We start from the raw sequence: 26,818 nt of genomic DNA, 5'->3' as shown, positions 1-26,818 counted from the left end.
CATTTATTAAGCATTTAATGGGACACAAAAGGAGTTTTCAGAATCTGCCGAAAACCAAAATAAACCACAAAAAGCACCATAAAACAATAATAAAATGAATCCATACATTTGTTAGCTATAATCCAAAGACCAGTGGTTTTATGGCAGTGATGTCAAATGCTCATTGGCTCTCAAGTGTCTCGTGACAGTTTGCGACATGCCGTATTATGTTTGAATGAGAAATGACAGCGCCGTTATGGAGTGCATCAGGAGAAGATTTATAGCGAACAATAATTAAAATTTCACTCTCTATCTCACACAATGCTATTGTATGCCGTCAGGGAGCACATCGGATGCATTGCATCACCCTTTGGACTACTTTTGTACTGAATTTTGACATTTTTCTGAATAAATTATTGTGATTACATTTATCTGCCTGTTATGTCTTTTATATGCTTAATAAATGGTTATGGTTAGGTTTAGGAGTAGCTTTGGGATTAGCGGCTGTAAAATATATATAAATTAATATATTGTAACAAAAATTATTGCTACTGTACATTCATCTACTTGTTACATGTATTTATATTGCTGAAATGTGGTTATGTTTAGAGGTTGGGGTAGGGTTAAGGGATCTAAGATATCTATAAAACAGTAAAAATGTACAAATATATTTATAATAGATTTATATTTATAATAGATTTGTGTAGTTGTAATGGATTTGTTAATATTTCACTTTTCTAAAGCTGTAAATATGTACAAATGTTTACATTTTAGATGCTTTCAAATGTCCATATTGTATGTTTTAGTGTCTATCCAAACGTACAAACGTGTTGTTACAAATATTAACATACAAATAGCTACAATATTAATGACATCAGGCTGGAATGCTCAAGCAAATTTTAACTGCAGCATGACTGTTTTGTGAAATCTCCTGAACTGACATTAAAAAATCATATTTTTTTCATATGAATCTACCAAGGAGGTCTATAATACCTGGAAAAGCTATTCGCTATTTGCTATGTAAATTTTGCTTGCAAGAAATTTTGTTTCGTCAGGGTACACTATTACTTTTCAAAACTTGAAACGACACTGAATGCTCAAGCAGCCTAATTTACACTTAAAAAACTCCTGATGTTGCTATAACAATGCAAAAAGCACTTACCAATTTACTTGAAGTGAAAATCAGTCCTCCTATCCTGTTTAATAAATTAAATAATCACACGGTCATGCAGAACATGTCAGGTTTTTACATCGATAAGGATCTCTTTCTCAACGGCGATAGCAGCAGTGATGACAGCTGACGAGTCTGCTATAGATCTCACGCTCTTCGATTTCAAATTACATACGGTTTAAGTCAGATGTTTACATACACTTAGGTTGAAGTCATTAAAACTAATTTTTTTAACCCCTCCACAGATTTCATATAAGCAAACTATAATTTTGGCAAGTCATTTAGGACATCTACTTTGTGCATGACACAAGTAATTTTTCCAACAATTGTTTTACAGACAGATTGTTTCACTTTTAATTGACTATATCACAATTCCAGTGGATCAGAAGTTTACATTCACTAAGTTAAATGTGCTATTATGCAGCTTGGAAAATTCCAGAAAATGATGTCAAGCCTTTACGGTTTAGGAAATTAGCCAATTAGCTTCTGATAGGCTAATTGGCTAATTGGAGTCAATTGGAGGTGTACCTGTGGATATATTTTAAGGTCCACCTTCAAACTCAGTGCCTCTTTGCTTGACATCATGAGAAAATCAAAAGAAATCATCCAAGACCTCAGAAAAAAAATTGTGGACCTCCACAATCTGGTCCATCCTTGGGAGCAATTTCCAAATGCCTGAAGGTACCACGTTCATTTGTACAAACAATATTATGCAAGTATAAACACCATGGGACCACATAGCCATCATACTGCTCAGGAAGGAGACTTATTCTGTCTCCTAGAGATGAACGTAGTTTGGTACGAAAAGTGCAAATCAATCCCAGAATAACAGCAAAGGACCTTGTGAAGATGCTGGAGGAAACAGGTACACATGTATCTATATCCACAGTAAAACGAGTCCTTTATCAACATAATCTAAAATGCTGCTTAGCAAGGAAGAAGCCAATGCTCCAAAACTGCCATAAAAAAGCCAGACTACAGTTTGCAAGTGCACATGGGGACAAAGATCTTACTTTTTGGAGAAATTGACTCTGGTCTGATGAAACAAAAATTTTACTTATTGGACATAATGACCATTGTTATGTTTGGAGAAAAAAGGATGAGGCTTTCAAGCCGAAGAACACCACCCAACCGTGAAGCATGGGGGTGGCAGTATCATGTTGTGGGGGTGCTTTGCTGCAGGAGGGACTGGTGCACTTAATAGATGAAAATAGATGGCATCATGAGGAAGGAAAATTATGTGGATATACTGAAGCAACATCTCAAGACATCAGCCATGAATTTAAGCTTGGTCGCAAATGGGCCTTCTAAATGGACAATGACCCCAAGCATACCTCCAGAGTTGTGCAAAATGGCTTAAGGACAACAAAGTCAAGGTATTGGAGTTGACATCACAAAGCCCTGACCTCAATCTGATAGAAAATTTGTGGGTAGAACTGAAAAAGCGTGTGCGAGCAAAGAGGCCTACAAACCTGACTCAGTTACAACAGTTCTGTCTGGAGGAATGGGCTAAAATTCCAGCAACTTATTGTGAGAAGCTTGTGGAAGGCTACCCAAAGCGTTTGACCCAAGTTAAACAATTTAAAGGCTATGCTACCACATACTAACAAAGTGTATGTAAACATCTTTCCCACTGGGAATGTGGTGAAAGAAATAAAAGTGGAAATAAATCATTCTCTCTACAATTATCCTGACATTTCATATTCTTTTTTTTTTTTTTTTCCTTTTTCTCATAATTTGGAATGCCCAATTCCCAATGGGCTTTTTTTAAGTCCTCGTGGTTGCGTAGTGATTCGCCTCAGTCCGGGTGGCGGAGGACGAATCCCAGTTGCCTCCGCATCTGAGACTGTCAACCCACGCATCTTTTCACATGGCTTGTTGAGCGCATTGCCACGTAGACATAGCGCGTGTGGAGGCTTCACGCCATCCACCGTGGCAACCACGCTCAACTCATCATGCGCCCCACCGAGAACGAACCACATTATATCGACCACAAGGAGGTTACCCCATGTGACTCTACCCTCCCTAGCAACCGGGCCAATTTGGTTGCTTAGGAGACCTGGCTGGAGTCACTCAGCACACCCTGGGATTCAAACTAGCGAACTCCAGGGGTGGTAGCCAGTGTATTTTACCACTGAGCTACCCAGGCCCTGACATTTCACATTCTCAAAATAAAGTAGTGATCCTAACTGACCTAAGACAGGGAATGTTTTCTACGATTAAATGTTAGGAATTGTGTTTAAATGTATTTGGCTAAAGTGTGTGTAAACTTCTGACTTCAACTGTTCAACACTTAAAGTGTGATTGCGTCACTCAAAGCCAGCTAGAAGGCCTTGACCAGGACATACCCTAAAGACCACACCCACCAAGAACAAATAAATCAATCCGATTGGCTGATGAATCTGACAGTCAGACATTAGAAGCCTATTCATTTGCACTGTTGAGGGATTCAGTGGAAATTCTGAAGGCTTCACCGGGTGGAGCTCAGACTCACGCTGCTTTGACTAACAACCTTGGCTTCGGGTATTAGGGATGGGTGATACCTAGGGTGGCCAGACATCCTGTTTTTCCTGGGACAGTCCCGTATTTAAGCACTTTTTCTAGTGTCCCGACTTATTCTGAAAAAAATCGCGCTTTGTCCCATATTTCCCCTCTCCTAAAATTTCTGTATCGCCTATGTGGCTTTCTCAGTCACGTGAGTATTCTAATCAAATATTTTTCTCATAAAATTATAGTGAAGTCATATTTACATTTATGCATTTGGCAGATGATTATATCCAAAGCCACTTACAATGCATTCAAAGTGTGTGTGTTCCCTGGGAATTAAACCCAGAATCATGGTGTTGTTAGAGCCCTGCTCTACCAGTTGAGTAACAGGAACCTTTCATTATTGCAAATGCATTATTGCAAGACCTATTTTATTGCATTTTCTGGTTCTTACCTGCAGTCACAGCATGTCCAGAGGTTAGGTCTCCATTAAAGCCATTCTCTTTGGCGTAGGAGGTGGTAGAACCAGCGTGGGCACCACCAGGCTGGCAAGCCCTATAGGAGGAGAAGCCGTTCTCTCCATGTCCACCAGGGGAGGATGAGCCCTGGGCTCCTGTAGATGACCACTGGGGGGCTCTGCCCTCAGGCTGCCGACCGTCTGCCATCTGAACCAGAGAGGAGGGGGTCACTCCTTACTCCTGAAAGATAAGGAAAAATTATCATGATCATGTGAAAAAATACAAGGTACATTGTCCAACCGTCCACAGAGACTGTTCACACCGGTCTATAGTGGTATAATCTAATTCTTTTATTTTTAACTATTTTTTAATTCAAAGTTGTATATGTTAACATTAGATCATGCATTATGAAGTAACCTGAACTAACAATGAACAATTTTATTTTCATAAATTAACATTATACAAGATTAACAAATGCTTTAAAAAATATTGCTTATTATTAGTTCATAATACCTAATACATTTACTTCCGTTAACAAATAGAACCTTATTGTAAAGTGTTAATGAAAAACTAAATTAAAACATAAGTAACTGGATAAAGTTTGAAACACTTCACAATAAGGTTACATTTGTTGACATGAATTAATGCATTAGGCATCATGAACTATCAATAAACAATACTTTTACAACATTTCTTAATCTTTGTCAATGTTAGTTAATAAAAATACAATTGTTCATTGTTAGTTCAGGTTACAACATAATGCATGATCTAATGTTAACATATACAAAATTTAATTAAAAACAAAATTTAGGCCTGTTAGTTTATGTTGAAATTAACATGCACAAGGATTAATAAATGCTATACAAGTATCGCTCATTGTTAGTTCATGTTAACTAATGTTGTTAACTAATGTTAACAAATGGAACCTTAATGGAGTGCCACTATAAAACTATAACACCAGATGAACCTGAACGGCTTCAAATGGCCTAAGAAAATGAACAGCCATAAACATATTTAAGTGATTTCATATATACTGGAAAACTAAACAGAAACGATCAAATACTGGGGATAAAATAAACAAAAGTAACAGTAATAGGGTGAAAACTCACAAAAACTAAACTGAATTGAAAGGAAAAATTGAAAATAAAATAGAAATGAAAACAATAGTAAACATTGAAACTATAAAAACTTTGGCAATGAAGAAACAATACAGTAGAAGTCACAACAAAGGCATTTACCCTCCATAAATAAGACAGCTTCACAGTGCCAACAATTAAAGCTGCAGTTTAGAGTGCAACGGTTTCTTGTAAATCTTAATTTGTAGTGTCTGCTCATGTCCACACTCTGCCCTCTGGCAGTCTCTCTCTCTCTCTCTCTCTCTCTCTCTCTCTCTCTCTCTCAGTTCAGCTTGAAGTGTATTTTCCGATGATTTTAGCCCACCAGAGACGTTCATGATATCTTAATTGCTCTGCAATTCTGTGTGTGCTGCTGTGGGTGGAGGGGAGTCTCTGTGCAATCACAACAGAGAGACAGCTGCTGATGAAGGCTTTGATCAGTCAGGACTCGATCCTTCTATCTTACTGACAGTAACTCCACTTTCCTCAAGGGAAGCCGCCTTCCCTCCCTACTTTTCTCTCTCTTTCTTTCTCTCTCTCTATCTCTCTCCCTCCCTCTCAGTCTCAATACCTTTCTCTATGTTATTAAGGGTTTTTCTCTGGGCTTTTATGATTAGTGCAACTAGTTGATTATAGGAAAACTTTCTGCCTCTGCCTCTTAAGAATTTACGATTTAAGAGTGTTTGAGAATAACTAACTATTAACTAAGAGAAAGTGCACCAAAAAATAAAAAAACCCAACATATCTAGGTATCAGAATATTTGTCACTGCAAATTGCAGAATATGTGAACATCGTTTTGAGTTGCATACTAACCAGAACTTCCTTTATATTTGGCGATGTTAAAGGAAAGGCACTCTTCATAGAAAATCAGTAAACAGACCATGGCTCTTTGTTTCTCTCTCACTTCGCATTCTGTACATGATTAAGGTCACTTTCAAACCAGTGACAGGCATCTAGAAAGACTTGCACACACACAAAGAAGTAGCTTTGCTGTCAATCTCATAAAGATGTGCATTGCTAAAAGTGAGCACATTGCAGTAACTGCATCACTATCCTGCATGAGAAACAGCACCCTCGAGTGGACAGAGGTTGAAATAACACTAACTAATCTTAAAGGGGGTCTGGATAGGCACTGCAATGGCAGCAGGTGTGGTACACTGGGCATGGTGCCAAGGCTGAGGCTACTGATGATTTTAATCTACAGAAAGTATGCTAGGTGCCATGGCAGATCCAGGAATGAGGCCAGCCAACAAACCCAACCCACCAGTGATAATGCTGAAGGCAGGGTCAGAGAACTGTTCCCAAAAGAACTGGGACACATAACTAAAGCCAGAGACAGTATAAGGAGGTGGAGACAGACCACTTGTAGAAAAGCAAATGGGAGAAATCACAATGTTCAATATGGCAACTGTAGGAAAGGAAATCACAGCTTTTGGTTTTAAAAAAACAATTGCCTTATTAGTAAAGGCACTGTCTTGTCTTATTGCTCTAGAACACATTAACTGGACCAGCCAGAAAAATAGATATTTGTAGCCAGATCTGACTAAAGAATCTACATTTTTTATGTTGTTTTTTGTCAGATGCTGATTTCATAGGGATCCAAAAGTCTGAAAAACAGTGATTCAAAATCTAATTAAACTTGGAAATTGTGCATTCCATGCCAGCTTGAGTGCACGCTGTCATGAAAGTGAGAAAGGGCATGTCAAAAAATTAATTTTGAAATTCACCTTATTCAGATGGATAGTTCACCCAAAAATGAAAATTCTCTCATGATTGACTCACCCTCCTGACATCCCAGATGTATATGACTTCCTTTCTTCTGCGGAACACAAATTAAGATTTTTAGAGAAATATCTCAGCTCTGTTGGTCCATACAATGCAAGTGAATGGGTGAGAAAATTTTGAAGCTCCGAAATCCACATAAAGGGAGCATAACAGTAATCCATATGACTCCAGTTGTAAAACTCTCTGTTCTGACACAATATGATAGGTGTGGGTGAGAAACAGATCAAAGTCATTTTTTATCATAAATTATCCTCCCTACCCATAAGGGGGCGATATGCACGAAGAATGTGAATCACCAAAAATAGAAGGAGTGAAAGTGAAGGAAAAAGGACTTAAATATTGATCTGTTTCTCACCCATACCTATCATATCACTTCAGAAGGTATGGATTTAACCACCAGAGTCGTCTGGAGTACTTTTATGTTGCCCTTATGTGGATTTTGAAGCTTCAAAATTTTGGCACCCATTCAGTTGCATTGTGAGGACCTACAGAGCTGAAATATTCTTCTAAAAATCTTCATTTGTGTTCAGCAGATGAAAGAAAGTCATACACATCTGGAATGGCATGAGGGTGAGTAAATGATGAGAGAATTTAAATGTTTGGGTGATTTGGTGACAAACAGTTTTGGAGATTTCTGTCTTTCCCCATTCAAAATAGGTGCTGTACTTATATGCCTATTATTTACATAGCATATAGTTGATAAAAAATAGTTAGGTAATAAAAATGCAAACAGAGAACATAGTTTAAAAAAAATGCATGGCTCATTGTTATAATGGACGCAAAGTCAACTAATTTGTCTTAAAGGAGACTTTGCTGAAGCCAAAACTAACATTTTGTCGACATCTTGTTCTATTTTTATGTAAATCCTGCTCGAAATGTTGCTTTTGTGCTCAGATTAAATGTAGATGCTTTTATCCAAAACAACTCACAAAAGCATTTCAGGAATACATTTTATAAGTATGTGTTTTCTAAGACCAATGATCTTGGCATTGCTAGTGCCATGATCTACCAGTTAAGCTACAATAACACTATTTATCCAGAAACTAAACTCATTTGTCCATATCCATTCCAATAACTGAGCTGGAATAGAGAAAGCAGTGTCACAAGTAACTGTTTATGACTTTCAGCCTATTCCTATTTATTGCTATTCTGACACTGCAGGGACACTTCCTGCATACACAGAAAGATGGGCGAATGGCTGATGAAGTGGTTTCCATGCGAGGATGGCACCCCCTCCCATTCCCAGACTGCTAGGCTAATGTATGGAGGAGGTGTCCTGCAGAAACTGGGCTGCCCGTCACGTCTCCCCCAGTGTCAGCTCGCTTGAATGTCAGTGGAACATTCTGGGACATCAGCACCACAGGAAGACAACCTGCCTGTTGGTCCCCTGCATAGAGATTAAGCCCATCACAGATCAGGCTGTTGAGAAGGCAGTGGAGGTTACACTGCCCTCATATTACCATAATCCAAGTATTGCTTTTAAAAAAAACACTAGAAAACAAGTGTCACTACAAAGTTTTGCTCATGAGAAATGACAGGATATCAAAACCATTCACATGGATGTTAAAATCCAAAGCAGTTTTTGCCTCTTAAAGTGCAAACTGTTTGGATGACGTCCTAGTCAACAACTGCTTAATCTAATCTTGTGCTAATTTAACTAACTTAATTAACTTAAATTGAACTAGGGGTTCCTAGGGGATCAAATTGTAATTTGACCCTTGAAACTGAAAACTGAAGCCTATTTTAAGGACCATTAGGCTTTTTTGCATTGTCACCTAATTTTCATGACAATTAATCTCCCCCATGTATATATATAAAACAGCTCTGACCCATTAAGGCATGGACTCCACAAGACCTCTGCAGGTGTCCTGTGGTATCTGGCACCAAGACGTTAGCAGCAGATCCTTTAAGTCCTGTAAGTTGTGAGGTGGGGCCTCCATGGATCAGACTTGTTGGTCCAGCACATCCCATTGATGCTCAATCGGATTGAGATCTGGGGAATTTGGAAGCCAAGCCAACACCTTGAACTCTTCGTCATGTTCCTCAAACCACCTTTGTCATGTTTCTCTGAGCAATGTTCTGCTTCCCGGCAGAACATTGCCCAGAGCATCCCACTGTCTCCGCTGACCTGCATTCTTCCCATAGTGCATCCTGATGTCATCTCTTCCCCAGGTTAACGACGCCCACACACCCGGCCGTCCACATGATCTAAAAGAAACCATGATTCATCAGACCAGGCCATCTTCTTCCATTGCTCTATGGCCCAGTTCTGACGCTCACGTGCCCATTGTAGGCACATTCAGTGGTGGACATGGGTCAGCACGGACACTCTAATCGGTCTGCAACTACACACCCCCATACGCAGCAAGCTGCGATGCACTGTGTGTTCTGACAACTTTCTATCATGGCCAGCATTAAGTTTTTCAGCAATTTGTGCTACAGTAGCTCTTCTGTGGGATTGGACCAAATGGGCTAGCCTTCGCTTCCCATGTGCATCAATGAGCCTTGGGCGCCCATGACCCTGTCGCCGGTTCACCGGCTGTCCTTCTTTGGACCACATTTGGTAGGTACTGACCACTGCATACCCCACAAGACCTGTCATTTTGGAGATGCTCTGAAACAGTTGTCTAGCCATCACAATTTGGCCCTCAGATCCTTAGGCTTGCCCATTTTTCCTGCTTCAAACACATGAAATTCAAGAACTGAATATTCACTTGCTGCCTAATATATCCCACACCTTGACAGGTGCCATTGTAATGAGATAATAAATGTTATTCACCTGTCAGTGGTTTTAATGTTGTGGCTGATCAGTGTGTGTGTGTGTGTGTGTGTGTGTGTGTGTGTGTGTGTGTGTGTGTGTGTGTGTGTGTATATATATATATGGTTCTTGTTTATGATGAAAAAATGTCACAATGCAAAAAAATGAGGTGCAATATGAGCAGGATATGTTCTTGACATTTTTCATGATATTTACCCAGTTGCACTTGAAGCTGATAACACGCCTGTAGCAGGTATCATGCCAAACATAAACCCCATGCCCCCTGCAATCCTAGCTGTGATTGGTGGATGAAGTGTCATAGTTATGAGCAATTGGCTGAGAGAGGGTGGCAGTTGGATGAGCCATTTCAGTCAACCCAGATGGAAGTGACAGCTCTGACCTTATTTTCCTCAGAAAGGGAAGCTGAAAAAATCTCTTGTCTCTCCCTGGGTCAACCAGAGCCAGTTGGCAGACATTAACGCCCCTGGCCCTCACATGTCCCTGGGTTGACACTGTGATATGTGCACCCTATCCAAACACTGCAACCTTTAGGGGTGTCTGTGAAGCTGTGAAGTCAAGGCCCTAGATTGTTTTAAGGGATTTGTTCCTTACTGTCAGAACACCCCACTGGATATGGCATTAAATTGCCTCAGTAGAGGATGAACATTTGCATTGACATTTAAAGAATTTACTTTTCTTTTTCAAAGTTCTAAAAAATTTCCGATAGATCACAAATATGAATAGACCAACCACAGCAGTCTGAATTAGCTAATCTATGGGACATAGTGACAGTAAATATTATATGAATACATGAAAAAAGCAATTGTGCTTGGATGAACATTAAATACGAACACACATGATGGTAGAAATCCCCAGTTAAACCCTGTTAAAACCCTTTTGTACATCATCAAACATTTCTAACCTTCAAAATCCTTCAAAAATGATTTAGTAGACTTTCTCAGCATTCACAGAATGTAACATTGCACAGCACCTGATACAGTATTGTACAGTATGTGCATTCTTAGAGTTTCAAGGTACTGTATATACATAAGCACTTATAACTGTTATGGAAAAGTTTTACGTTAATGGTAAATGTCCCCAAGCATTGGGAATTTACACAATAAGACAATAAGAAATCAAAATAAGCCCTATTAGTATTATTTTTTTTTTATAAATGTCCCTGGCCTTATTGTGCATGATTAATCAAGCACATTATTCTAAGTAAAAAAAATAAATAAAAAAAAATAAATAAAAAAATTTGATTTCATAATATTTTAACCAAAAGGCTTTTTCCACCACTGAGTCATCCTTTTATTTCTGTCGTTGTGGGAAAAAAATTAACCAACTTCTAAAATTCAATGAAAACTCAAAGGGACATGAATAGAATCTATATGGAAATACTGAATATATAGGGTGCATTACAAAAACCAGCACCTTTTACAAGGACCGTTTCACAGATGACAAAATGCATAGAAGTGACTGACATGGATAGTTTGAGAACTCTGAGAAAAAAAACTTGAGTTTCTGTTGTACTAGACAAGCACTGAACAACTGCTACACATTTAAAGTAATCTACATAATGTGTATGCTGGCAGTTGTTATTAACAGTCAGTTAAATAAGTTGTAGGCTCTATTCCTTAACCTACTCTCCCTCTCTTTCTGTATGTGTAAGGATACCTGGCTCACCCCTCTGCAGCTGCAATGCACAGCTCTCAACTCATGCATACACACACACACTATATAGTAATAAAGTAAATAGCTTAGCTTGTCAGCTGCAAAAGTAATACTGTGGGGGGCATTCAGTTCTAATGAATTAACTTGGGTAGGTGAGTTTCAAATTTCACACTTGCAGTGGGACTATTGAATCCGCAATACAAATGATATTGCTACAGCTTCTTCACATGAAATTAAAGTCTACAGGTAGGATTACACAGGTGCTTCAGCTGTGAAACCCGGTAAGAAAAGCTTGCATAAGTGTGGTCGTGACACCATGCACTGCTCTGCATTCCCTGCAGGCTCGATATTAATGCAAGTATGGCAGCAGTGCTTGAAGTGCTTGTTTTTCTTGTGTACCACCACTTCTCAGAGTCTCCCGGTACGATGTAATTTCTTTATTTAATGTAATACAGTGGATGATTTGATGCGGCCTGCCAATTAATCTGACCGATTAATCTAAAATTGCAAAACTCAGCGGTGAGTTCAATAACACTCAGTGGAACTTTCAACAGCATCAGTGGAGCGCGTGTTTTTAAGCTTGTCTGGGCTTAGTTCAGTTACACTGTTCTTTAAAACATGAACCAGCAACTTTTAGGTAAGCACATTTTAGAGCATCTCATTCAATCAAAATGTATTCATGCAAATTGCTTAGCAGGTGCAGTAAAAACTACATACTTAAAAAATACTTCACAGCTGTTGCAGAATTGGTCAGCTCATATGCACAACTTTTTAACAAAAGATAAATTGATGATAAAAACCGAACCTTTAAAGAAAATACACATAGACGTTTGCTTTTATTCTTCATTCTTCAAGTGTTAAACGGGCGTATCTCATCTGTTCAGGGTCAGTCATGCTCGTTAAAAGTGATAACGTGAAGCATCATTAAACCTGCATACATGCATATATCCTGATTGTGTTTAGTTCTATAATCAGGCGTGTGTCAGAGTTCTCAATCACGAACATCATCAAATCAGTTTGTTCTCCATTTACCAATGATTATCTGCACAATTTCACCATACAGGATGTGCAGGACAATGAAAGGCTCATTTTCCCCAGAGAATAATAGAAAAAAAAGAAGAACATGCATTATATTTTTTCATTATTTTATCTAATAATCTAGTCATGTATCTAATGGTCTGGCACTTCACTATCTTAATGAATTGCTTCTCCTCTACAACCCCATCCGCTCGCTTAGGCCTTCTGGGTCCGGACTCCTTTCTGTCCCTTGATCTCGCCTCTCTACTAAGAGTGGCAGGTCATTCAGCGTAGTAGCACCCAATATATGGAATTCCCTCCCCCTGACTCTTCGCAGCATCTCTTCTATCTCTGAGTTTAAATCTCAACTTAAAACTTTTTTGTTTTCTCAGTGTTATTTATCTTAATGTGTTATGCATTCACTCTCAATGAAAAACGTCCTGGTTACTTGCTTAACCTCCGTTCCCTGATGGAGGGAACGAGACGTTGTGTCGATGTAGTGACACTAGGGGTCACTCTTGGGAGCCCAAGACACCTCTGGTCTTTGATAAAAGGCCAATGAAAATTGGCGAGTGGTATTTGCGTGCCACTCCCCCGGACATACGGGTATAAAAGGAGCTGGTATGCAACCACTCATTCAGGTTTTATGCTGAGGAGCCGAGACAAGGTCCGGCCATTTCAGCGGGTAGTTCAGCGTTGTGGCAGGAGGGACACAATGTCTCATTCTCTCCATCAGGGAACGGAGGTTACGCAAGTAACCAGGATGTTCCCTATCTGTCACTCACTCGATGTTGTGTCGATGTAGTGACACTAGGGGTCCCTATACGAAACACCACAACTGGCTGAACTGTGTTACGTGAACTGGCGGTGTGTGACGGGCAGACCACTGTGTGCCTCGTAGCCAGCACACCAGGCCAAGACGTAACCTCCCCCAACATAGTTATGAGTGTCGAACGGCCCTTTGGGGACAAGTCGACAACCCAAATGATAGAGACAGGCTAACCCAGTCGTGGCCTCTTTTCCCCTTCTTTTTTCCACTCCCTAAAAAAGAAGGGGGATTATCCGACTGGGCCGCCAGGTCTAGTCGGTGGGTGTCCCTCCCAAGGGGAGGACACCGCAGAAACCACACCTCACCCAAAGGGGGGGGGGAATTTAAGTGGAAAAAATACGTCACATGGTCTTGACGAACATGTGGAGAGTCTCAAGGTAGATCCTGCCCAACGGGGAGGAGTTACTACAAACATGGAGACTGTGGCAGAGGGGATCTGCCCAAGGAAGATGCAGTTTGCCAACAGGGAAACGAATTAGCGGACGATATATATCGCATGGGGTTACCTTACAGAGAACTGCCACATGCGGAGCACCTACCCGAGAACAGGGCTCTTAGCTAGCATGTGTACTGGGCTGGCAGCGAGTCTCTCCGAGAACTCAACTGCCACAGTGCTCGGAGGAAGTCAACCAGGGAACATAGTTTGTGAACACTACTGTGAATTAATAGTGCACGTCTTCAGCTCAGAAGAGGTGAAAGGCGCTATGTGCAAGCGATAAACCCGGCCGGCTATCCCGGGCTTAGTATTGTGTGCCACTACCTGGGACGAAACCGGTTCCACCCGGAGGTTGTAGAACCTTGCAAAGGTGTTGGGTGTTGCCCAGCCCGCTGCTCTGCAAATGTCTGTTAGAGAGGCACCCTTGGGCAGGGCCCAGGAAGCCGCTAGACCTCTGGTAGAATGGGCTCGTAGCCCTACCGGGGGCGGCATGTCCTGGGCGTGATATGCCATAGCTATGGCGTCAATGAGCCAGTGGGTGATCCTCTGCTTGAAGACAGCGCTTCCTTTCCGCTGTGCACCAAAGCAGACAAAGATCCTAAGAGATCCTAAAGCTCTGCGTGCGATCCAAATAGATGCATAAAGCGCGCACTGGACACAGCAACGATAGGGCTGGGTCTGCCTCCTCCTGGGGCAGCACTCACAGGTTCACCACCTGGTCCCTAAAAGGAGTGGGAACCTTGGGCACATAGCCCAGTCGGGGTCTCAGGATCACGTGAGAGTAGCCCGGACTGAACTCCAGGCACGTTTTGCTGACAGAGAACGCTTGCAGGTCTCCTACCCTCTTGATGGAAGTGAGCGCAGTCAGGAGGGCAGTCTTCAAGGAGAGTGCCTTAAACTCAGCTGACTGCAAAGGCTCAAAGGGGGCTCTCTGTAGACCCTGAAGCACTACAGATGCGGTCTGGAGGGATTCAGCCACCTGGTGCCTCTCAGGAACCTGATGATCAGGTTGTGCTTCTCTAAGGACTTACCATCGACTGTGCCGTGGTGTGCTGCTATGGCAGCAACGTACACCTTCAAGGTGGAAGGGAACAGCCGCCCTTCCAACCTTTCCTGCAGGAAGGAAAGCACTGATCCGACTGCGCATCTCTGGGGGTCTTCCCGTCGGGAAGAACACCACTTAGCAAACAGATGTCTGTGCAAGTAGGCTCACTGGGGGAAACACATATTTGCGCAGGCCAGGGGGCCAGCTGTGTGCCAGCGCATCTATGCCGAGGGGGGCTTTGGTCAGGGCGTACCAGAGCGGGAAGTGGGAGGATTCTTGGGAGGCGAACAGGTCCACCAGTGCCTGTCTGAATCGACTCCAAATCAGCTGGACCACCTGAGGGTGGAGTCTCTTTTCCCAGTTGACCCGAAGCCCTAGTCGGCTGAGGTGTGAGAGCACCAAGTCCCCTGTGTGCGGTTTGCATTTAAGGGTCAGGCGTATCAGTACAAGGTCCTCCCTTTTGGCCTGTCCTTGTCTCCTCACATCTTCACGAAGGTCGCAGAGGCAGCCCTTGCCTGTGTGCACACAACATGTCCCGAGAGTGAGCTAGGATTAGCCAGTCGTCAAGATAGTTGATAATGCGAATGCCCACTTCCCTTAACGGGGCAAGGGCTGCCTCTGCGACCTTCGTGAAGACGCGAGGAGACAAGGACAGGCCGAAAGGGAGGACCTTGTACTGATACGCCTGACCCTTAAATGCAAACCGCAGGAAGGGTCTGTGTCGAGGTAGAATCGAGAAGTGGAAGTACACGTCCTTCAGGTCTACCGCTGCGAACCAATCTTGATGCTGGACGCTCACCAGAATGCATTTTTGCATCAGCATCTTGAATGAGAGTCTGCGTGAAGCCCGGTTCAGTACTCGCAGGTCCAAGATTGGCCGCAACCCACCGCCTTTTTTCGGTACGATGAAGTAGGGGCTGGAAAACCCCTTCTTCATCTCAGCCGGAGGGACAGGTTTTATCGCGTCCTTCCGTAGGAGGGTAGCGATCTCCGCGCGCAAGGTAGCAGCGTTTTCGTCCTTCACCAAGTTGAAGTGATACCGCTGAATCTGGGCGGGCGCCTGGTGAACTGAATCACGTAGCCAAGTCAGACGGTCCGGACCAGCCATCACGACGGATTGGAAAGCGCAAGCCACGCATCCAAGTTCCGCGTAAGGGGGACCAAGGGGACAATGTCGTCAGACGTATCGGCAGGTGAGGCCTCGTGGCAGGGCGGAGCTCGAGGTGCCACACCACGTCGTGGCCGTGCTAAGTCTAGGGACATCGAAGCACTTACCTGGCTCCTTGTGACCACCCCTGGAACAGCCTGGGATGGGGGAGGAAGAGGCCTGTCCTCGTGACCCATGGAGACTGTCACATCGGGGGCGGATGTGTGCCACAGCTGGGCGCTCAGGGGCAGAGCGCCGCTGGAGCGCCAATCCTGCAAGGAAAAACCCGTGGACGGTAGTCATGATGACGACCATGCACACTGGGTATGTGACCTAGGGAACCGCTCTTTTTCTAAACTGTTGGGTACTGCAGCCACTTGGGCATGCGGCAAAATCAAACAAAAAGGCAACAAAAAATTCTCCAACCGGCCCTCCACCGGGGGATGAAGTGGTCTTCCTACCAGCTCCAGATGAGTGGGTTTCTTCGACCCTGGGTCGCCCGTCTCAGGGGTGCTTTGACGACCTCCGTGGGTTCTTAGCGGCCGACTGTGAGACGGGTGGCATCTGCTTCCTGTGGTGGGCTCCACGCCGGCGCCGGGCCGAAGGGGCGGGCTGCGGCAGAGCCGGTGCAGGGGGACGCCCTTGGCGATGAGCAGACGGGGTACGGGATCTTGAGCCGCTTGGGGCAGGATATGCCGGATAGCCTCCGTCTGCTGCTTCACCATCGAGAACTGCTGGGCAAAGTCATCGACGGTGTCGCTGAATAGGCCAGCCTTGGAAATGGGGGCAGCAAGGAACCATGTCTTGTCGGCCTCACCCATCTCGACCAGGTTGAGCCAAAGGTGGTGCTCCTGCACCAGTAATGTGGACATCGTCCGCCCAAGAGACCGCCATGCTGTGACCTTCGTTGCTCGGAGAGTGAGGTCGGTCGCCAAGCACAGTTCCTGCATCAGATCTGGGGCGGAACTACCCTTGTGCAGTTCTTTTAACGCCTTGGCTTGGTGGACCTGCAGGAGAACCATGGCGTGCAGGGCAGAGGCGGCTTGTCCAGCAGCGCTGTAGGCTTTAGCCGTCAGGGACGTGAACCTACAGGGCTTGGAAGGGAGCTTTGGGCGTCCGCGCCAGGTGGTGGCGCTCTGCGGGCATAGGTGCACCGTGAGAGCCTTATCCACCAGGGGAATCGCCGTATAGGCCCTGGCTGCCCCCCATCGAGGGTAGTGAGGGTGGGGGAACTGAGGAATCGGGACCGGGCAATAAAAGGTGCCCCCTACGATTTCGTCAGCTCCTCGTGCACTTCCGGGAAGAAAGGCACTGGAGAGGGACATGGCTGCTTTGAGCGGCGCCGTGAGCCCAGGAACCAATCATCGAGCCGTGAGGGTTCAGGGGAGAGCGGAGGGTTCCACTCTAGCCTTACGCTCGCGGCCGCCCGGGAAAGCATGTCTGTCATCTCTGCATCAGCCTGTGACTGGGCAATCGTCCTCGAAGGGGAAAGCCCAGTTGAGGCTTCTGCGTCCGACTGGACAAGCCCGCTCTCCGATGCTGCGCTCGAGAGCTCATCAGCTTCGTGGGCTCCGAACAAGAGGCCAGACTCGCCATGAGACAAGCCAGCAGACTCATCCGGAAGCCCGATTGGGGCAGACGAGCGTGCTGGGGAATGGGAGGTCTTACGAAAGCAAGCCGCGACCACAACGTTGCCATGGTCATGTTCTCGCAGTAAGAACATAAACCATCCACGAACACTGCCTCCGTGTGGGTCGTGCCCAGACACGAAGGACAGCGATCATGACCATCTGAAGTTGAGAGGTAACAACCGCAACCAGGAATAACACACAATCGGAAAGGCATCTTTAAAAAGACGCATCTTTAAAAAGACGTTCCGTGTGTGCCGCTCTTTTAGAGAAATATACTTTTTTAGAGAAATAAACTCTTTCAGAAAATATTTTCTGCCGAAGCTCCCAGGGGCGTTCTCTGCAGTGCACCAGTGCAGAGGAGGGAGAAGCCGCTGAAATGCGCCGTCAGATCCAGCAGAGGTGAATGAACAGTAGGAATTCAGCTCAATTAACATCACCGTTCGGCTCCGAAGAGAAAACTCTGAATGAGTGGTTGCATACCAGCTCCTTTTATACCCGTATGTCCGGGGGAGTGGCATGTAAATACCACTCGCCAATTTTCATTGGTCTTTTATCAAAGACCAGAGGTGTCTCGGGCTCCCAAGAGTGACCCCTAGTGTCACTACATCGACACAACGTCGAGTGAGTGACAAATAGGGAACTGTGTTTTTGTGACTGTTCTTTGTTTTTGTATTATTGTGTTACTATTGTAAAGTGTCCTTGAGCTCTGGAAAGGCGCTATATAAATTAAACTTATTATTATTATTATTAGTAGTAGTAGTAGTAGTAGTATTATTAAAAAGACAGTTCTACGTTAGATTGCCATTGTTTTCTTATGTGGGTTAATATTGTCAAAGATATACAGACTTTAGCTGATCTAAATGTTCTTCCTCTGTTTTCATAAACAATAACCCTACATTGTATGTTTTTATTTTCAAAGTAAAGTTAATCGAAACCTATTGGTTATCTGAGGGTGTTAGGTCAATGTTGTTCTTTAGCCAGATCTTAAAGGAATTTATGGCAAGACCTTAAAACATATTAATTAAATACCCCTGACTATTTTGATGTAAAAAACACACAATATTAACAGTGTTTTGTTTTTCATGTTAACATGTTAGTTACAATGAAAGTTTTAGGCAAGAAAAATGTTTGGCCCCTATTAAGTTTTCATCTAGATAATCTAGCCCCCGAAGAAAGTAGTAGAAGAGCAGAAGAGTAGAATAAGCCCCAAATGTATTTATTTTAAAATAAACATATGTTGTGAACAAAAGCGGTCTCCAATATCATTTACCAAAAAAATAAAAAGTCTAATTTAATACTAACACAGAGAGTACCTGCACTTTTTTTTATTGTACTTCAAGCACTGTATGGCAGCAAGGGTTATAAGCTACTAAAACAAAAAATAGTGAGTTATTGAGTTATATGGTGTATAGATGCCATATTATTGTAAAATCTTCATTCACAGTGCCCAATATAATCACTACAATAACCTCTAATGTGTGACTCATGGCTGACTCATAATATTCTTGTGTAACGTAGTCGAAGAGACGATGATGTGTGATGAACCCAAGTGCAGTTTTATTTACAAACGTGATATCCAAAAAACCATAACTCCAAACGTGAACAAAACAAAAACATGGACTTGACTTGACTTGACTATGAAACAACATTACATAAACAAACAATACCTGACAATGGACAATGGCAAACATGAGCCTTAAATACATGGACAAGGGTAACAAGACAAACAAGTTAACCAATGACAAGACAGAACTGATAACAAGGTAACTAGACAATAAACCAATGAAAACAAGAGGGAAACAATGAAAACATGAACATGGAGGTAAACATGAAATCACATGACCAGGGGACCACACGACAAGATCAGGAACTAAACTAAAAATAAAAGACATGAAAACAAGAACAAAACACATAAACGTGACATCTTGTGGCTTAATTTCAAATATTAAAAGATTAGCCTTTATTGGCAAAGATTACCCACATGTTTACTGTACCCTAACAGATGTACTAATTTAATCTAATTTAAACCTGGAAATAAACAGAAAACAACAAATTCAAAACAAAGAAATATATGAGATTCTGCACTATTTCTAGATCACTACTCAAATGAAAATTTGTGACCATGTTAACTCCCTTTGTACAAAAGTTCAGATTTCCATGCTTCCATTGAAGCACACAAGATGATCTTTGGATCATCAGGTTTTATGCAAACTTGTGGAGTCCATGCCAGCTTGAGTGCATGCTGTCATTAAAGCTAATGGGGGAACATACCAAATAAGAAGTTCTGAAATTCATGCCAATTAACTTCTTATTCACACTGTGATGCTGATTATAAATTTTAAATTAAAAAACTGCATTAAATTAGAAAAAAAAAACAAATATCCAAATACAAGCATGTTCACAAGTGCACTCAGACTTTTGAATCCTACTGTATATGTAAACATGTATAAAGCCAACAGCAGCACATTTCCGTCAAAGGAAGTAAAAACAATACTAAAATCTCATCTCTTTCTCACCTCTTTACGTAGGTGTTTGCTCATGGGAACATCGACCCGCCAAGCCATGTCCCATCCATCAACATAATCATGTAAACATTCATTAGACCAATCGGAAAAGTCTTCACGTTTTCTATCTCTCAGAGAGCCTGATGTGCATTCAAAAGCAGAATGAGGAAAGCTAATGAAAAGCCTTTCTGCTAGAGCTTTGCTTGAAAACTCATAAAAGCAGAGCTTTGCTTTTCAACTGGCTTTTGTTTTGGTGTTTCGCGGGTGTGTGTCATGGTTGTTTGTAGCTTGAAGGGATCTCTCTGTCTCCCTCTCAACCTACTCACTGGTCCTGTGTTCTAGCGACAGGACTAAAAACATTCACTCTCACTTTATCTCCATCTGTAACTACAACCTGCGATCAATTTTCACTATTAAAATTGAAGGTTACAAACAGGGTCCAAAATTAAAGGGATAGTTAACCCTGAAAAAATAAAATTGAGTTATATAGCTGTTTTTTCTTTGCATGTTTGTGACAACCATGCACATCACTGTGACACTCAGGCATCAAATAAAAGATGAGCCAGTATCCATCACTCAGTGAAACTGCATCTGTCTCAAAAAAACATCAAGCCACTTTGTGATTTTGAGCCTCGTATTTTAGTTTTGGTGGCTTATTGTGAGGAAAATTCCACATATGTATTGTGATATGGACATTACAATGTTAAACTGTCTAATGTACAGTTCCTAATACATTAACTGGCTTTTGTGGATCAGAAGTAGTATGAATTCTGAATGAATATCAGCACATAGTCTGGTTTTCATTGCAGCTTACTCTGGCTAAGAACTGCCTGCTTAGACAGAAAGGGACCATCTGACCAAGATCTAAGAGTTAACCATTACAGTTTGTTGCAATCTCGTCTCATAGAATAAACATTACTATAACTTCCTTTTTGCAAACTGACTTTTACATTTCACGTTCTACATTTTGCTGCAGTTTTACACTAGATAATTTAGATAAATTAACGCTAGATGAATTAACACTAGAGGCGCTACAACAACTGTGCGTTTTGTTCACTTTCACACAAATCACAAGTACAACAGCTGATTATGACTTTATAAACATGTATTATTCACACTATTACTCTCACACTGTTACGTTATAATATCGAAACACTTTTACTCTAAGGCAGGCGTACTCAATTAACGTTCGGTAAAGTGGTCCGGTCTTTACATTTCCTTCCCAGCAAAGGTCCGGATAATAATATGTAGCTTACATGGTGTCAGTAGTTATATGCTAGGAAATTATGTATCTTTTTTTAAATAGTTTTTATAACTTGCCACGTTGGAAGCAATAGTACTTAAAAAAAAAAAAAAAAAAAATGTAGTGCTGAACGCATATGCACACGTATGCTTACACAATCACATAGCCAGGTGTCAGATAACTAGCAAAAAAATGTAGAGCTCGGTCCAGATTGAAATGTCCTTCGGTCTGTATCCGGACCAGACTGCCTATTGTGTACCCCTGCTCTCATTTGGAAAACTATACATTTTACCTATTGCTGTCAATCGATTAAAATTTTTAATCGAATTAATTACATGGTATGCCGATTAATCAAAAGATGTGTTTGTTAACATTAGTAAATGCATTATGAACTAACATGAAATTAAAATCAACAATTGTATTTTTATTAACTAATATTAACAAAGATTAATAAATGCTGTAAACAATATATTGTTAACTGTTTGTTCATGATACCTAATGCATTAACAGCTATTAACGAATAGAAACTTATTGTAAAGTTTTACCAAAAAGACGTGGCTTTAGTATGCAATATTTTGTTTATTTCCTTATTACTGAACTTATGTCATCTGCCTATCATTGGCCTACAGTTCACACAATATATTTTGCAACTGAATTCGTCAATCAGTCCGAGATATATTTATTATGAGGGCTTTTCTAAGGACACGTCAATGCACACCTGCGTCAGACACTTTTGGAGCATCTCGTTTGCGTCACGTCATAAACATACCGTTTCTAGGTCACTGTGTCAAGTTTTGTTATTAACATTTTTTATTGATTCCAACACAGACAAGAATAAATTTAACCACAGAATTATGCATTTGGAATCAACTTATAACCTTGCACAAATACAAAATAACATCATACCCACATATAAACAGACACACAAATAGAAATACATAAGTACATCAAAAAAAAAGGACACACCAATAAAAAAAAAAATGTCTCCCTCCACTACCCCTCGCTAAGACCATACCAACTGAGACAAATAACTGCCCCATTTTCAGCCGTAAATTGCCAGGTTCCCCAGCCATCTGGAAGTCATCTCCTCAAAAGCTGCCACTTTACCCAACTTGGTGCACCACTCACGAAATGAGGGTGCATCAGTTGACTTCCAACACCTAAGGATTAGCTGTCTGCCAATCATCACGCTGGTTAGAACCCAGCTTTTTATGTATTTATCTCCTATATTCAGGACCTCCCCATCACCTAAAATACACAGTCTGGGGCAAAATGAAAATTTAGTGTCCAGTACGTCACACACAAAGCGCTGGACCCTCAACCAAAATTCCTGAATCTTAACACAACCCCAAAAAACATGGGTTCCATCCCCATCTTCTGACTGGCATCGCCAGCAGGTGGGTAAGTCTTTAAGACCAAGCCTATACTAACTTGGGGGGGGTCCAATAGAATCGATGCAAAATCATAAATTGCATCAGACGCACCCTTGCATCCCTAGATGGCTGTGTCAAGTTAAACATAGTTTGAAGCTTAGAAAAACACGTCTTGAGATCCCTGCGTTTGTATTTGCACTCCATCAAGCTGTGTTTGACTGCAAGAACGTGTTAACATCTTGTTTTGTCTGCTGTGTGGTTTGTTCTCTGTATAAGCATGTTGCTCAAACAGCTGAAGTTTTGCTTACTGCCCCCTGGAGAAAACAGGTGGTACTTCAAGCTTGAATTGCTCAGATGGAAGGAATATTCCTTATCACGGTCCGAGGACATGAGTACTTGCGCTATTTTTTTTTTTTTTAATGCATTATTTTTTATATAATTAATCACACTGAATTAACATGTTAAATTGACAGCCCTAATTTTAACGCTTGTATTACAGACTCACCTACATTGACACTCAATTCCAGTGTACCAGATTGAGTGTAAGATTTGAACTTGGAAGACTGCGGTTTGTAACCAGTCAAGCACGCAAGCTGAGACATGAGACGAGAGTGTCATAGAAGCATCACGAGATGCCGTGGTTGCTTCAGAAAATGTGCTTTTCATTTCTTTGTTTTTGGACACTTTCGGTTAGGTTCAGGCGTTGGATTAGGTTAAGCATGTCTGTTTTTGTCACTCTCATTTTATTTTATATCACTGTTGGTTAAGTTTAGGTTAAAGTTTTAGGTTAGGGAGGTACATTTTACTCATTAAAACCTCTATCTAATATTCACCTTAAAAGCCTTGTCTGATTATAACAACATTTCACTGGCTTTGGCACCCCCCTCTGGACATTTCACTGGGAAACTGCAGCCAAATGCGTAATGAAGTGCGTAATTTCACTTTTGCAATGTTGCCACGGTCACGTAATGTACACGAGACCAGGCTGGTTTGTTGGAGGTTTTTTTTTTTTCATGCAGATAAATCTGAAATTGGACATAACAATGTAGCAGTTTGGGAACTTTGTTTCCCACAACTTTGTTTCCCAGTGGACAGATCCTAAACATCCATCTTAAACAGTATGTGACAAATCACTAGTGGCAAAAGGTGCCTGGCTGATATACTATTTATGGTGGATTTTCGAAGTGTGCATGCTTTTTGGTCTAATATTGCCCACAACCTCTTGAACTGTAGAAGGAGAGGAATTCTCCATTAATAATTTTTAGGCAAATAATTAATTTTAGTAAAATTATTTTCTCTAGACTGTTATGTTTACATGCAAATGCAAACACAATATTATGGCATGGTATCTAGTATCAATGCTCACACCATCTTACTACAGTTCTTACACTATATACTTTTGCCTATTCAGCATACATACTTTTTCATACTTTTAGTACATAGAAAAATTATGTGACATGTGATGCAGTGTAGATTAGAGCTGCAATTGAATGCAATGTGGGAGGAGCCATTTAAAGTTCTCCACTGATTGATCATGCTGGAGATGTGCTGCAGGGATTGTCTGGTACCTGTCTAAGTGGTGGTAGACTCCAGTGATGATTGGTGGCGTGTTTAACAGGAGGGTTCAGGGCCCTCAAGAGTCTCTTAGAGGGAATCAGTGCTACAAACACCTGTAAATGAGAAACACTGTTAGCAACACAGTTATATATATCAAGGAACAATAATGTGTAATTTTTTTATGTGTGTGTGTTGCATTTCATGAGTTTGGGAGAAAAATATACATGGATGGGAGTATGTGTTACCAACACAGAGAATGAGCTCGTTAGTTTAATGAGATTGCGTAGTTCATAGGTAAACCTTGTGGTATAAACACTCAAGCTACTTACGTGATACTATAAGTATACCATGGTGCTTTTTTTGACAGTGATAGTAGCAGGCTAAAGTTATTGTGCAATAACTTTGAAAAATAATTAAAAAAATGTCAGGTCTAAATGTAGTCTAAAATGTTAATCAGTACCACGGTGCGAATTACAGGGGTTCAAGGGGAGGTCTAAGATGTGCAGTTATTTTTTTACCCTGTAGTAATGCATATATTCAATAGACATCAAAATGTTTCATTCTGTTCAGTGAAATTTTCTAAAACCTGATTGGAATTAGAGCTGATCAGAGTGGAACAGCAGCACAGCTCCCTCCCTCTTTCTCATCCTCTCTCATTCTCTCTCTCTCTCTCTCACACACATGTGCACGGGACGGAATGTTTAAAATCTAATTTGCCCTCTTTGTATGGTGGAAATTAATGATCATCTAAACTCACCATCGAATGCTACAAAGCCATGAAATGCGAACACCAGCAAAGAGGTAGGCCTGCAGTCAGCAGCACCTAAACTGTTTATCATTTTTAGAAACTTGCCAGTCAGACACAAGTCAGTCAGGCACTTGTGGATGCGCAAGACAAACAGTGTGTCTCGATAATGATAGAAATTCTGTTTTTATCAAAATGTCTCGAATGTTAGTGTGTATATTATGTAAAAAACTTGCACAGATTATAGAGATGTAAGCAGAAAACAGAAAACAGAAAACAGAATAGTTTTAATGTTCTAATAAGATGGAGGGGGGGGGGGAGTTTACCTGTCATCTTTTATCCCTGGCATTGTTTTTCCTTCATTTACATTTTGAGCATAATGGGAAATACCTGAGTCTGTCGTATATATATATATATATATATATATATATATATATATATATATATATATATATATATATATATATACAATAGTAAAGTCATTAAAACTATGGAATAACATAAATGGAACAATGGGAATTATGTTGTGACTAATCAAAATCCAAAATAAATCAAAACTGTGTTATATTTTAGCATCTTCAAAGTACTCATCCTTTGCCTAGAATTTTCAGAAATGTACTCTTGGCATTTTCTCAACCAACTTCTTGAGGTTTCACCCTGGGATGCTTTTTAAACAGTATTGAAGGAGTTCCCATCTATATGTTGGGCACTTATTGGCTGCTTTTTTTAATTATTTGGTCCAAGTCATCAGTTTCAAAAAGAAATAAATTAATTTGGTGGCACAATTATATTTTTGTCTACAAAACTAATTTCAAACATTTATGCATACACCTTCAGATCAAAAGATTTTTAAGAACATGAGAAACATTTCAGTCAAGTGTTTCAAAATTTTGACCGGTAGTGTATATACAGTTGAAGTCAGAAATGTACATACATTTTAGCCAAATATATTTAAACTCAGTTTTTCACAATTCCTGACATTTAATCATAGAAAACATTCCTGGTCTTAGGTCAGTTAGGATCACTACTTTATTTTAAGAATGTGAAATGTCAGAATAATAGTAGAGAGAATGATTTATTTCAGCTTTTATTTCTTTCATCACATTCCCAGTGGGTCAGAAGGTTACGTATACTTTGTTAGTATTTGGTAGCATTGCCTTTAAATTGTTTAACTTGGTCAAACGTTTTGGGTAGACTTCCACAAGCTTCTCACAATAAGTTGCTGGAATTTTGGCCCATTCCTCCAGACAGAACTGGTATAATTGAGTCAGGTTTGTGAGCCTTCTTGCTCGCACACGCTTTTTCACTTCTGCCCATAAATTTTCTATCGGAATGAGGTCAGGGCTTTGTGATGTCCACTCCAATACCTTGACTTTGTTGTCTTTAAGCCATTTTGCCACAACTTTGGAGGTATGCTTGGGGTCATTGTCCATTTGGAAGACACATTTGTGACCGAGTTTTAACTTCCTGGCTGATGTCTTGTGATGTTGCTTTAATATATCCACATAATTGTCCTTCCTCATGATGCCATCTATTTTGTGAAGTGCACCAGTCCCTCCTGCAGCAAAGCACCTCCAAAACATGATGCTGCCACCCACATGCATCACAGGTGGGATAGTGTTCTTTGGCTTGCAAGCCTCACCCTTTTTCCTCCAAAAATAACGATGGTCATTATGGCCAAACTGTTCAGTTTTTGTTTCATCAGGCACAGTTAACTTAGTGTATGTAAACTTCTGACCCACTGGAATTGTGATATAGTCAATTAAAAGTGAAACAATCTGTCTGTAAACAATTGTTGGAAAAATTACTTGTGCCATGCACAAAGTAGATGTCCTAAACAACTTGCCAAAACTATAGTTTGCT

At 41.2% G+C, this 26,818-nt stretch overlaps 1 protein-coding gene across 16 annotated transcripts in view; it reads right to left on the bottom strand.

The window, feature by feature from the left end:
- The window catches only part of LOC127448476 (microtubule-associated protein 2-like), a 205,174-nt gene that overhangs the window by 81,686 nt on the left and 96,670 nt on the right, over positions 1 to 26,818 (bottom strand). For all 16 annotated transcript variants that reach the window (XM_051711021.1, XM_051711020.1, XM_051711026.1 and 13 more), the window contains 2 exons: positions 24,222 to 24,323; positions 4,092 to 4,335 (listed from right to left, as the gene is read on the bottom strand). In XM_051711021.1, the coding sequence (XP_051566981.1) occupies positions 4,092 to 4,302 (211 nt within the window). In that variant the 5' untranslated portion in view covers positions 4,303 to 4,335; positions 24,222 to 24,323. The remainder of the gene's footprint in view (positions 1 to 4,091; positions 4,336 to 24,221; positions 24,324 to 26,818) is intronic.

The sequence above is a fragment of the Myxocyprinus asiaticus genome, chromosome 11 (assembly GCF_019703515.2).
Source record: "Myxocyprinus asiaticus isolate MX2 ecotype Aquarium Trade chromosome 11, UBuf_Myxa_2, whole genome shotgun sequence".
Lineage (NCBI taxonomy): Eukaryota > Metazoa > Chordata > Actinopteri > Cypriniformes > Catostomidae > Myxocyprinus > Myxocyprinus asiaticus.
The sequence above is the reverse complement of the archived record's forward strand: the minus strand, read 5'-3'. Positions and strand labels throughout refer to the sequence as shown.